Here is a 12,052-nt window from a genome sequence, read left to right on the forward strand (position 1 = left end):
TTCCTGATACAATGCTCTATGGTTTGCTTCAGTATTTTCTGTCACACAGTTGCAGCATGGTACCTCCATTTTAACAGACAAAAATTCTATTTTACATTTTATACAGAGTGCAAATTTCACCTTGCCTACAACTTCACTACTAACAGCTAGATGTCCAGCTCTCTCTATAGTCACTAGAGAGAAGGCGGCACCAGAAGGTAATTCATGATCTCATTAGAAACTAGGCAGGTAAAGGCAATTCATTTTACTATTGCGGAAACCTCTGCATTAAAAAATGTCCCAGAAAACTAGCTGTGGCTAGAGATCAACTTGCAGATCACTAAACTGAGCTGCAGTGATTCCAGTTCCAGGTTATCCCTGTTTGAACGTCTAAATGTGAAATGTCTCTGTCTTTCATCAGTGCACATTAGTAATACTTGCAGTGCGCAAACAGAAGCATGGAAACATCATCACTCGACCAACAGGAATCTGCAACAATTTCCTCATAAAACCAAAGCTTTGCTGCAAGTATAAGTAAAACTAAATTGTGACCTAAAGCACTAAGCTTTGACAAATTCTACACACTTTATCTTAAAGGCCCTCAGTCTCATCAGTAAGAGAACAGACGAACATACAAGCTGTGAAGCAGCAGGGGTAGAAGTGTCTATCATGAACTGATTATTACAAATATTTAGAAGGTGAGGAGATTTACATAAAGTCAAATAGCTCAGAAAGATCCTCAGTCTACATGCAAACCACAGGCAGGAGAGTCTCTAAATATATGACAAAACCAATATTAGTTGAAAGCAAAAGAATCTGGATGGACCTCTCTTAACTTGCTAAAAGCCCACAATGACCATGAGTTTTGCACAGCCTAGTTTCAAAATTGGATAACAACTTTTATGTTGGTGCAGTAATACAGGAACACATTACCAGATGAAAACACTCATGAAACAGATAATGCTGCTTGACAACTTCAAAAAAATAAAGTCAAGATTAGAGTTAAAAATCAAATTAAATTCTAGTCTGAGAGAAAACAACTAATTTCAAGTATCAACTGTCAAAGAGTGAACGATCTGGCTGAGTTGTTTTCTTCCATACTTGTTCAAAGCAGTGACAGAATTGTTTTGCTTTATACTTTTCAGAAAAATTAGTCTAAAAGTAAATACAAGCAAGATAGAAAATTCTGTGACATATGAATACGGGCATTTTTCCTAATTTTTCTTCTTCATTAAAGCATTTGAATAGAACTATACACTTACCACTGACATGCAAATTTCTCGCTGTCTATCTCTACTATTCCTGGTGGTGGAGCAACATGTGGTGCTGTCCTAGAGGCTGTGGAGAACGAGGGGAAGAAAAGAAAGAAAAACAGAAATAACTTGCTGAAACAATTTTTGATCTTCTGAGTGAAGTACTTCATGCCCTTCACTGGTGCAGTTTCTCTTCTGTTTGTAAGCAAGGATGGATCCAGCTAAGGCAAGTCACAAAAGTGCACCAGGCAGACTACAGATCTGTACCACAATTCACCCTAGTGAAGCAGGGCATGCCAAGGCCAGAGCCACCACTAAAGTGCAATCATACATAAGCACTTAGTGAACGACTACTTTGAAGTACTGAGCATAGTTTAAGATTGGTGCAATACTTCACCAGAACAGGCACAAATACACAGCCACTGTTTTTCCAATTCCTAGGGAGAAGTAAATTTAATGTAACGAATCTGGCTGCCCAGAAAAGCTGTGGCTGCCCACCCATGGAAGTGTTCAAGGCCAGGGTGGACAGGGTTTTGAGCAACATGGTCTAGTGGAAGGTGTCCCTGTGCATGGGGGCAGGGGGGCTGGAACTAGATGATCTTAAGGTCCTTTCCAGCCCTAACTATTCTAAGATTCTATGACTTCTGATTCTCTGCAAACTGGGAGAAAAATCTAGAATGGATGCTTTTTTTCTTTCCACTGAACAAGTTAAAAGGAATGTATATAACTTCCAGTAAAAAAAGCCCTGAAAAATATAAAGATTATTTCAAAGCTTGTTTCACAACAGTTTTGGCTAACATAGCTTTATATTTGCTTTGTGCACAAGTCTGAAAAAGATACCATATGTTATGCATAATGCTATACTTATTTACTTAAATTAATCAGAAACCTACAGAAGACAAAAATCATATATGCCATATAGCAAATTTTGTAGAAGAGTATGTTCTCTTCCAGTGATACTAACCTGGGACACCTGCTGCATGGGCCTGTGAAGAACCATGATCCATTACTTGTGGTCTGACATCAAGTACTCCTGGCTGGCTAACGCACTGGTGTTCAATGAGTTTTACAGCAGTAAGTGCATCGGATCCAAACATCTGGATGTCCATAGAAACCAGACATACTAATGTATCTAAAGCATTAAATGTAAAACCAACAATGACATTAGGACAAGACAAATGAATGCTGCTAGGACATATTGATTTGTTTTAAAATTGCCATGTGTTGAAAGAAAACAAGCCTCCTGCATGCTTCTGTAAAGCTATCTTTTTTAACCACACTTCATGGCATAAAAAAAATAGAAGACTTCAAAAGTTTTAGCTGCCCTAGTTATAAGAATCATCAATTTCTTGAGGACAAAAAGAATAAATTTTAATGAAACTTCTTATTCTAATATCCATCCCTAAGCTGCACACACACATACAACCAAGCCACATTTTTAACTCTTGAACATGATATATTAAGTCTTTTTTTCCTGCAAAAAAAAGAGTAATAGATTTTGCTTCTCCCTTACCTATGCTCTTCTCCACTTTAGCAATCTTTGAGCAGGCCACTTCTCCCATTTCTGTGAGCATGTATAGCACCTCAAGTGCTGAGATTACAAGCAGCACATCTGGTAGTGTGAGATGACATATGATCTCTTTATAGGATTCTTGATCCACATATTCACAAATTAAGACACCATTATCTTCAGCCTTACAAAGATTTGCCAGGATTTCCATGCCTGAAGAACAAATGTGGAATAGTTTGAAAGAGCAATAATTACAATTCTTATACAACAAGAACAGCTAGAGATCTTACCTCTCATTTTTAAAAATCTATCCCTTGACATGAGGCATTTTGTAACTGTGTGGAACATTAGATGAGTAGTTTTGAAATCAACAGGATCCAAAAGAAGCTGATGAGAAAGGAAACAAATAATTAACATTATCCATGCAGTGATAGTGGTTCAAATTTTTAAACCTGCATATCAAAACGTAAGATTCAGAAGCGTTTAAATGCCACACGTCACATTTGTGTTGACAAAAACAGAACCTGTGAGCTTTTTACTGTAGCTAGTATTTTGAGCCCCCTCCTCCTTTTATTCTTCTTTTGAGCCCCTTCTGCTTCTTTTCTGCTGCTGTAAAGCAGCAGTCTAATTTACACTTTCCAGTGCTCAGAATAAGGAAAATAACTTTATTCCCAGGCAGTCAACAGTACACACAAATACATTTCAGTATCCAATACAGAACAGAACCTGAATGAATAACCACAAACATTCCTTCCCAAATGTTATCACAAACATTCATCCTATTTCTATTTACTTCTGCTTCTCAATCACAAGCTCTCAAACATTATAATACGTAATGTTCCCTCTTATTCAAGACAGGCTGAATACATGGTAAATGAAAACACCTTTTTCTCAATATTCAGCAGTAGACCAATAGTTCAAGTCTTATTCTCTTCAGAATACCCATTTTACTTATCTGTTATATTTTAAAATCAGACATACCTGAACATATTTACCTATAAAATCTATATAATTTATCTGCACAATGATATGACATACTGAAATAGTGTATTTCATTACATTCAAATCTCTTTGAAAAGGATGCCTCTTATGATTCAGGCTGTATACCCAGTGGCTTATGACTAGCTTACTGGTGCCCACTACACGTGGCATAAACCCCTCTACTACCTCCTTTCTCAAACGTACTAGTCTGAAGTTATGACTAAGAGTTATCATCATAAAATGAAGACACTAGTGTACAGTCTGCAAAATTTGACTAACTTCCTTTCTTCTTTCTGGGAAACTAAAATGAAAATGACACGCTATGAATATCTTCTATCTCCCTATACAATCAGTCTTCTTCATGTGATTCTATTTTAACAAAGTGACACACATTTTGTGACTTTGTTTTGGTTCTGAACACTTGTTTGAAAATTGCTATTTACAAATTCAGAGAATTAATTTATTTCCTGCTTCATCCAATGACCAAGGAAAAAAAAGAATTTAATTAACACTAACATAAGGCTTTTATCAAATTGTATTTCAATTGTTCTGTTTTGAAGCACATTACCTCTGCTGCAATATTTCCCAGAGTGTCAAGCCCCAACTGCCGTAGAGAAATAAAGTGACTGTGAGCAGAGAGTAGCAGGAACCGAAGACAAGTACGATTAGCTGCCAAAAGTTTAACATTTCCCTCTTCAAAAGAAAGATTACGTAAAATCACTGCGATCTGAAGTACCCGCTGCCCTTCAATATCGTTAATGCCCAATTTGCGAGGTGGATGAAATAAGGATTCCCAAATCCATTCTTCTGATGGAATATCTACAAAGTAAACAAATAACTTTTAGTACTTCTTTTGCTATATTTACCAACAGTATGTATTAAGATTAGTTAAGATGTCTCACCTTGAGATTTGCTTCTGTCAGAAATTAGATCACGAACTTCTATATCTTCAACAATATCCTTCCAAAACTGAAGAAAGAATTAGAAATACACTTAATTTCTAGGGAATGGTGTTTCTTTAAATATTATTTAATTTCTATTATGTTAAAATATTGAAAAATATGAAAAGTATTGTCCTTTTAAAATTTCCTAGTGTCTTGATTCATCTAATAATAACAGCATTTTTCACTCATAGGATGATATGTGAGATGTTCAGTAGTTTATGTTAAGAAACTTCCCTTCAAGCACCAGAAGTACATATTCATGATCAACCAACGCTACCACACAAGTACTTTGCTGAAACACATATTGAAACTCTATGGGTACTTTTTCACAAAGAATTAGAAATACAGCAATTTGAAGTGGGGAAAAAAGTACAGTTTATCCTCCTTGACCTCCTATTAACAATGAACTTCTACAGCAGAAGATAGTGACTCCTCTCAGTTTCAGCAGATCTTAAGATTCCTACTAGAAGTACAACGTACTTCTATCTGGAGAGACTTTTTAAAGCTTCTGCTATGTTTTCCACATCATCATAAATCAGAAAAGAGGGAAACAACAACTACCATCACCAAAGACCTTTATATACATATATAAGCGAAACAGTGCTTTAGTAGACTGGAATTCAAATTACTTTACAAATATATGACCTGATCTGTAAATGGCTGTTATGTTGCTAGTCCTCCTGAAATTCAAGAATTAATTGAGGGATTAAGGTTTCCAACAATAATAAAAATACACATTCTGGTGTATATGAATATAAAATATATAATGATACATACATTCTAATGTACCAGAAATATAAACATTCTTTGAGTAATAAATTTTTTTACATTCCTTTGACTCACTAATGAAACAGAGCTCTTCTTTTGGCTATGATCACAGAATAAACCCACAAATCTGGATAAAAAGGGAAGGATGGGAAGTACCAGCAGCTGAACAGCAGGAGAAATTTTGCTATGCAAATGTAATTACTAAATTACAGCATTCCTACCAAGCTTGACACTACTATTTTCTTGAAAAATACAATACCACAGATTTTCTACATTGGAAGGAAAAGATTTTTATTTTCCACTGCAATGCTGCTAAATGACATCCAAGTGCTGTTTAGTAAAGAAGATTACTTGTATGGAAAGGATTATTGCCTCATTTTAGCAAAGACAAGAAGAGCCAGATAAAAATTTAACTTCTTACAGTTTGTGACAAATAGATTGTCTAATTAATACTGAGGCTATCATCAAGAGCCACAGAAGACCAAGGCTTGAAGGTAAAATCTGCAGAATGTACTTCATTTTGTGCTGCTTTTGCTTTTGGAGAGACCATTTAAGAAAGAGGCTTCAGTCATTATTTTAAAAAGCACACAGAAATACACTGTCTGAAAACATATACCAGTCAGTACACACTGTCCTAGGATGTTTCTTTTCAGAAAAAATACTGAACAGAGATACTGAAAGTCTTCAACTTCAATCTGCATCTCTTTGGAAAAGGCTGAAGTGAGCCACAATACAATGCTAAAACTACTTTCACACATAAAATGTTAAAACAGCATCACCACATTTTGCTAACTGAATTGTCCAATAATCCACTTTTTGCCACTTAAAACTTCAGTGTATAGTCCAAAATGAAAGTCTTAAAAACCTCTGGCAATATAAAGTCATAAAGAAGGAAATTTTTCTATCTGGAAAGCAAATCATCCTGGATATGTTCTCAAAGGAACAGAAAATGAGGATTTAAGGTTTTTTGCAGATGAAGACACTCCAGACACTGCTAAAACCTCAAACTGCTATGGCTAAAGATGAAGACAGAGATACAGTGTTGGAAATCTGTACATCTCACCTAAAAAAAAACCCAAATGGATCTACACTAACTGCTTGAACAACTGAGAAAGTCTCCCCTTCCTAAAGCAGTCTGATGAACAGTGCTAGTTGTCAACTCAGATGAGATAATCTTTCTCACACGAAATCAGAATATAGCTCCTTTCTGTTAGTTGAGGTGAGAGATACACCAAGGCACCAAATGAAGTTTACTTACATATAACTGTTATTTTTCAAACTGTTTCATTACACAGTCATGCTGTGAGCAGAAGATGCTGACCATTCCAACTAGAGAACTTTTGCCTCACTATTACCTAGAGCATACGCACAAGCCCTGCTACCTACTTGGTGCACACCAAAATGATGTGCGTCCCCCTCCTACAGTCTCAGTTCCTCTGAGTCCTAGAGATCTGTTAAGTCTCTTTAAGCTCTAAGGAAGTGAACCTGCAGGACAGGGCAACAGTACGCAGACAGTGCAACTTCAATATGAACAAGTAAAAAAAATACAGTTTTTTTTCCTCTCTTGTTTATTTCTACATACAGAAGCACTGCCAGGGATAATGCTCAACAAGAACGCTGCTGTACCTGAGAAGTGCCCCAGAGTCTGTTGCTTGCTCAAAACTGTAGCTTTGAATTCCCAAACCAAGCACCTGTCATGGGTGTTTCAGCAAACATGAAATGCCAAACCAGGCTTCCTGTGTGCACTTTGCAGATTTTAAGTTTTCAAACATTCTGCAAAAGCTCCAGTGATATCGCCAAAGAACTCAGAAATATTATTCAAAAGACACTATTACCAAAGAACTCTGAAATATCCTACATTCTCCATTCAACAAGCCAGCAACTTAAAACAGCTTATCAGTAAGAAATCCAAGTAGCTAAGACAAGCTATTATATATGTGGCATTTAATGTATCTATTTTAGAGATGGGCTGCTAACTACAGAGAGGTCAGGATTTTCCAGGCCTTTGGCTATTGACAAGCATGTTAAAAGAGTCAATGTACAGATGGAAGCCCGAACACATGTGTATCACTCCACTGAGCTCCAAAACCCCTTAAAGATTTACCATGGATAGCTGAGTTCTTGGGCAAGGAAAGAAAAATGTCTCTCTGATTATTTACAATGTAGAACAGCTTTCCATTTGATTCCAACAAGATATCTTATACAGCATGCACCATTACATCGAAGAGCTGACTATCTTCCTCAGAAAAGTTACTGTTCTTTTCAGGGAACGACAAACAGCTTGAAGCAATATTCTTGTGCCCTGCCTATACAGTCATGCAAGGAATTTACAAAGCACAGTCAGCCTGGCCAATGACAATCAAAGTCTCTACCAAATTATCAGGCATAAAATTGCATTGTCCAAATATTTTAAAAATGCAGAGTTTTTAAGAGACTGTGACACAGAGTTTTTAAGAGAAACTGCTGACCCACATATAAACAATAATGCAGAGTCAACAGTGAATCTGAATTCTGCATCTTTCACTCAAACAGAGGACTTTAAGAAACCCACAGTAGATTCCAGGACACTTAGAACTTTTTCACTAGAGAAAAAAAGTCCTTGATAAGACTTTCAGGAAGGTAAATTGTATTGATTGTACTTAACTGGAATGATGACACTAGTTAATTGTAAAGCCCTTACAACATAGTAGGGAAAAAACCTACCAATATAAAAAGAATCACACCTTCCTCTGAAAGTCATCCTCTGTGACTCTGGTGAAATACAGATGTCTCCATGTCTCAGACAAATCTTCACACTGGAATCATGTGTTCTGCCAGTAAATGATCAAAAATCCCACCCAGTGCTTCCAAAGCCCTAGGATTACCTATGATAATCTCCATCTTGTACTTCTGAATAAAAGTTCAGATGTCTTTAAGTTCAGAATGAGTCTGCAGACTATTCTTTTTCTTTACAAGGAAAGAATTGGCCTGAATCACCTTCTTTTTGCCTTTAAGCATTCTGCTTGATTGCTCTCAGCCCACTCAACATTTGTTTCCTTCCCAAGCAGGACAGATCCCTGAAAAGGATGGGGTTGGGCAGAGAACTGTAAGATGGAGAACAGAATTAAGTAACCTCTATGTGATGTTTGTGACCTATCTGTTACAAAGGATTCCCACGAGGTGAAATATGACAAAACTTTTGCTTGCCCAAAGGAAAGGCAAAAGTGGAAAAAGATGAGTTTAAGTCAAGCTTCCTAGATATTCCTCTGAAAAACTTAATTATATCACAGAGGCAAAAAAAAACCTGGTTTAGTATCACAGGTATTTTTTTATTTCCCTACTATAAACTATGGATAGATGCAATCTGATACTACATGTCAACAGAAACGAACAAGAAAGCTTGAGAAAGCAAAGCTCTTATCAACAGTTATTTCTAGGTATGTATATTTAGATCATGTTAACACACTGGTAACAGGAATGTAAAGCTCAAAACTCAGAAGCAAACAAACAATGCTTGACTATGTGATTTTCAGATGCTAAGAGATAATGGACAAAGGTAAAGAACTTGATTTACATGCAAAATCTGATTACTGCCAGTAGTCAAGTTCTTTTGGAAAAAGATGCACAGGATTAGACAGAATTCACTGGAAATCAGATTAAATAAAAACAACAGACATTTGAATCCACAAATCACATCATATAGCAATGATCATGCCTATTTATTGCCCAAGAAAAACGTAAGAGCAACTGAAGTGAAGTGAGCTTAACAGAACTGTGAGAGACAAGAAAGGTGATGTTTGAAAAGCATTTCAGCTATTTAAATGCATAAGGACCTCTCTCTACACACTATCTGAAAAAGATTTAAAGAATAAATGCACAGTAAAGAAAATTATTATTAAGCTTCTACAAAGAAGAAAGAGTTGGACAATGAAATAAGAGCTTCACTGAAAAAAACATTATGCAAAGCAATGAAGAAAGCACAAAACCTTCAATAGTATGGATTTTGGAACTCTAGAGCTAGAGGAGTCCTCAAAGTCCAAGTACATTAAATCCAAATGGTTAAATTGAAGTAAACAGACACGAATGGTGCATGAAAAAATATAATGCAATTATTCATATACTACATCAGTATATGCATCAGTAGGCACCTGCTAGAGACATTAAAGAAATAGCTGGAAAACAGCTACGTATCTGATGAGAAGCATGCTATATAAACAAGTCCCTCTTGAAAGACAAACTATATTCACAGGCGAACATGAGGACATTCAATGCAAAATTAAGCAGTTAAAAATGCTTCCAGAATAAATGAGAAAACATCTGAGCAGGATGCCATCAGAGCTTAGGAATGCAGATGACAAAACAAGATGAGACACAAGATGACTAGCTAAATGCCAGTTGTTTCAATCCTTAAGTAAGCACATGCAGTCATTCCAACATTTAAGCTTATTGACAGCACCAGGAAAATTCAGGTGGAGAGAAAACCAATAAATTAACATAGCTATAAGGGCTAACAGCAGGTTCAACTAAAACAATATTCAAAGGCTGTCAATTAATGGAACAGATTCACTGACCAGTAAAGACATCTGATTCAGTTCAGAGGGAAGTTTGTGAGAACATATGTAGCATTCCAGATAAGATAATGTAAATCACAAATTATCCAAACTATTTTTTATAATGAAGTAAGCATTGGGGGGGGGGAATGTAAAATAAAGTAATTGATTCTGTCAAAAATTAGCGTAAAGAAACACGTTAGTTTTCATCTTTACCTTCCATTGGAACAGTAGTGATGCTTAAGGACACAAATAAATAGGCAAGCTCCTTTGCTTATGAATGTGACATTACCAAACTAGTAGACTGTTCTGAAAAAATCATGACACTGCAGATGTAAACTAGAATAATATTAAGTCAAAATTGGAGAACAGCAGAATATAAAATTGAAGTATTGGCGATGAAACAATTGGCTATTTACGATAAATTAATACACAACTCAAGATTGAATACGAACAGCCAACAGTTCTTGTGTAGATATTTAAGGGTGGGAGAAATACTAACAGTGCTGCTGTACCACTACTACTATGCAAAGATACAGTAGAATGAAGGGGAAAATAACAAGGAAAAAAAACCCCAACATATGGCCATTTTCCTTTATTGAAAGCTAATTAAAAATACTAATGTTATTAAGGGACTAAAAATTACATCAAGCTTATTTTAAGCAAACATTAAAAGCTTCCACATAACTTTTAGCATAAGTATATAATTCTAAAATTACCCCCAATGTCTGAATAATGACATTGAAATACAGAAACTAAATGGCTCTATTAAATCCAAAGTTCCAAGTTTATGTTTATATATTTCAATAGCAGGAGGAACATCTTGGGAAAAAGTTAGTAAGTAGCTATATAGACAAAATGTCAAATATTTTCAACATGTCTCCTATGTCACTCATATTTGTTTCACTGCATTTGAAAGCTATTTTCAGCTAAGAACGACTAGGAGTTCCTATTTTCCTTATTTTATTTTTGCATAGATCTGACATACCAACTCTGAAACTGACACTCAATTGACAAGAATCCAAGGTTACGATTTTTCTATGAAGCCTGAATTTAACCCCAGGAATTATTTTCAGAACAGCTTCAGGATTCCTAATATTCCTCAGCCACCTCCTCAACCCCAAAATTTCAACACATAAAAACCCCACTATGGTGTAAGTGTAACATTTACAAATGCAACACAATTTCTGTCAATTCAATTCCTATTAGTTTAGAATTCATATGTTTAAGAAACTGCTCTCCCCACCCTACTGTCTATGATTCTCTAACATTTGCGTGTTCATGCCATCACTATATTCTATTCATAATTCTGCATTTTTCCTCTCCCATGTTCAGCTTTACATAGATTTATGAACTGCTGCCATTAGAATGGAGAAACAAACTGGACTGCTAACCTTACAAAAGTCAAGACACAGACAATTGGCAGCAAAATGGAAAAAGACAGAAACAAATGAAGGATTCTTTGAAAAGATAATGTGAGCAGTGAGAAACACACACTCAACAGTCATTCTATTAATCTTAAAGCTGTAAAAGCAAATTTAAAAAACCAAACAAAAACCACACACACAATCTCTACCCTGCCAACCAAATTCTCTCTCCTGTATCATGAAGCTCCCACAGTGCTTCCCCTGATTTCTGTTTTGCCACAGCTGCAATACAAAATAAATTACTTCCAGTAGTAGGGTCAAACAAATGCTTGAAGTAAGATGCTCTGAAAAATCTGGATTCTTGGCATTAGAGATATTTTTAGATCTGGTGTTAGTTTCTGACGTGCTTTCAGCAGTATTTCACTACAGAGTGGTGCTATACATGCTGTAATGTTTAAAATAGATCTTGGAGAGCATCCAAGTTTCTTATTAGTAAACCTTATTGCAGTTACAGTGGTTCTACTTAACACTTCCTCAAAAACATCTATCAGAACCATCTGTTCTTATCTATTGCAATTACTTAAGTTTATATAATTACTGATCATGTAATAAATTAGAATTCTGTGTAATCTTAAATGTTTACAGATCTAGACATGGCACTTGCTGCTGCTCTAGATCAGAACAGTCTGTGACACATGTTGAGAGTGAAGTCAACAGAGCA

The 12,052-nt window shown here is 35.9% G+C and overlaps 1 protein-coding gene across 6 annotated transcripts in view; it reads right to left on the bottom strand.

The window, feature by feature from the left end:
• The window catches only part of ARID2 (AT-rich interaction domain 2), a 105,483-nt gene that overhangs the window by 27,728 nt on the left and 65,703 nt on the right, over positions 1–12,052 (bottom strand). For all 6 annotated transcript variants that reach the window (XR_013958889.1, XR_013958890.1, XM_080639102.1 and 3 more), the window contains 6 exons: positions 4,626–4,692; positions 4,292–4,542; positions 3,033–3,129; positions 2,746–2,955; positions 2,197–2,364; positions 1,242–1,317 (listed from right to left, as the gene is read on the bottom strand). Coding sequence is in view for 4 of the 6 variants with exons in the window: in XM_080639102.1 (XP_080495228.1) it covers positions 1,242–1,317; positions 2,197–2,364; positions 2,746–2,955; positions 3,033–3,129; positions 4,292–4,542; positions 4,626–4,692 (869 nt within the window). In the remaining 2 variants the exon portion in view is untranslated. The remainder of the gene's footprint in view (positions 1–1,241; positions 1,318–2,196; positions 2,365–2,745; positions 2,956–3,032; positions 3,130–4,291; positions 4,543–4,625; positions 4,693–12,052) is intronic.

Source organism: Psittacula echo, assembly GCF_963264785.1.
Source record: "Psittacula echo genome assembly, chromosome: 1".
In the NCBI taxonomy this organism is placed as follows: Eukaryota; Metazoa; Chordata; class Aves; order Psittaciformes; family Psittacidae; genus Psittacula; species Psittacula echo.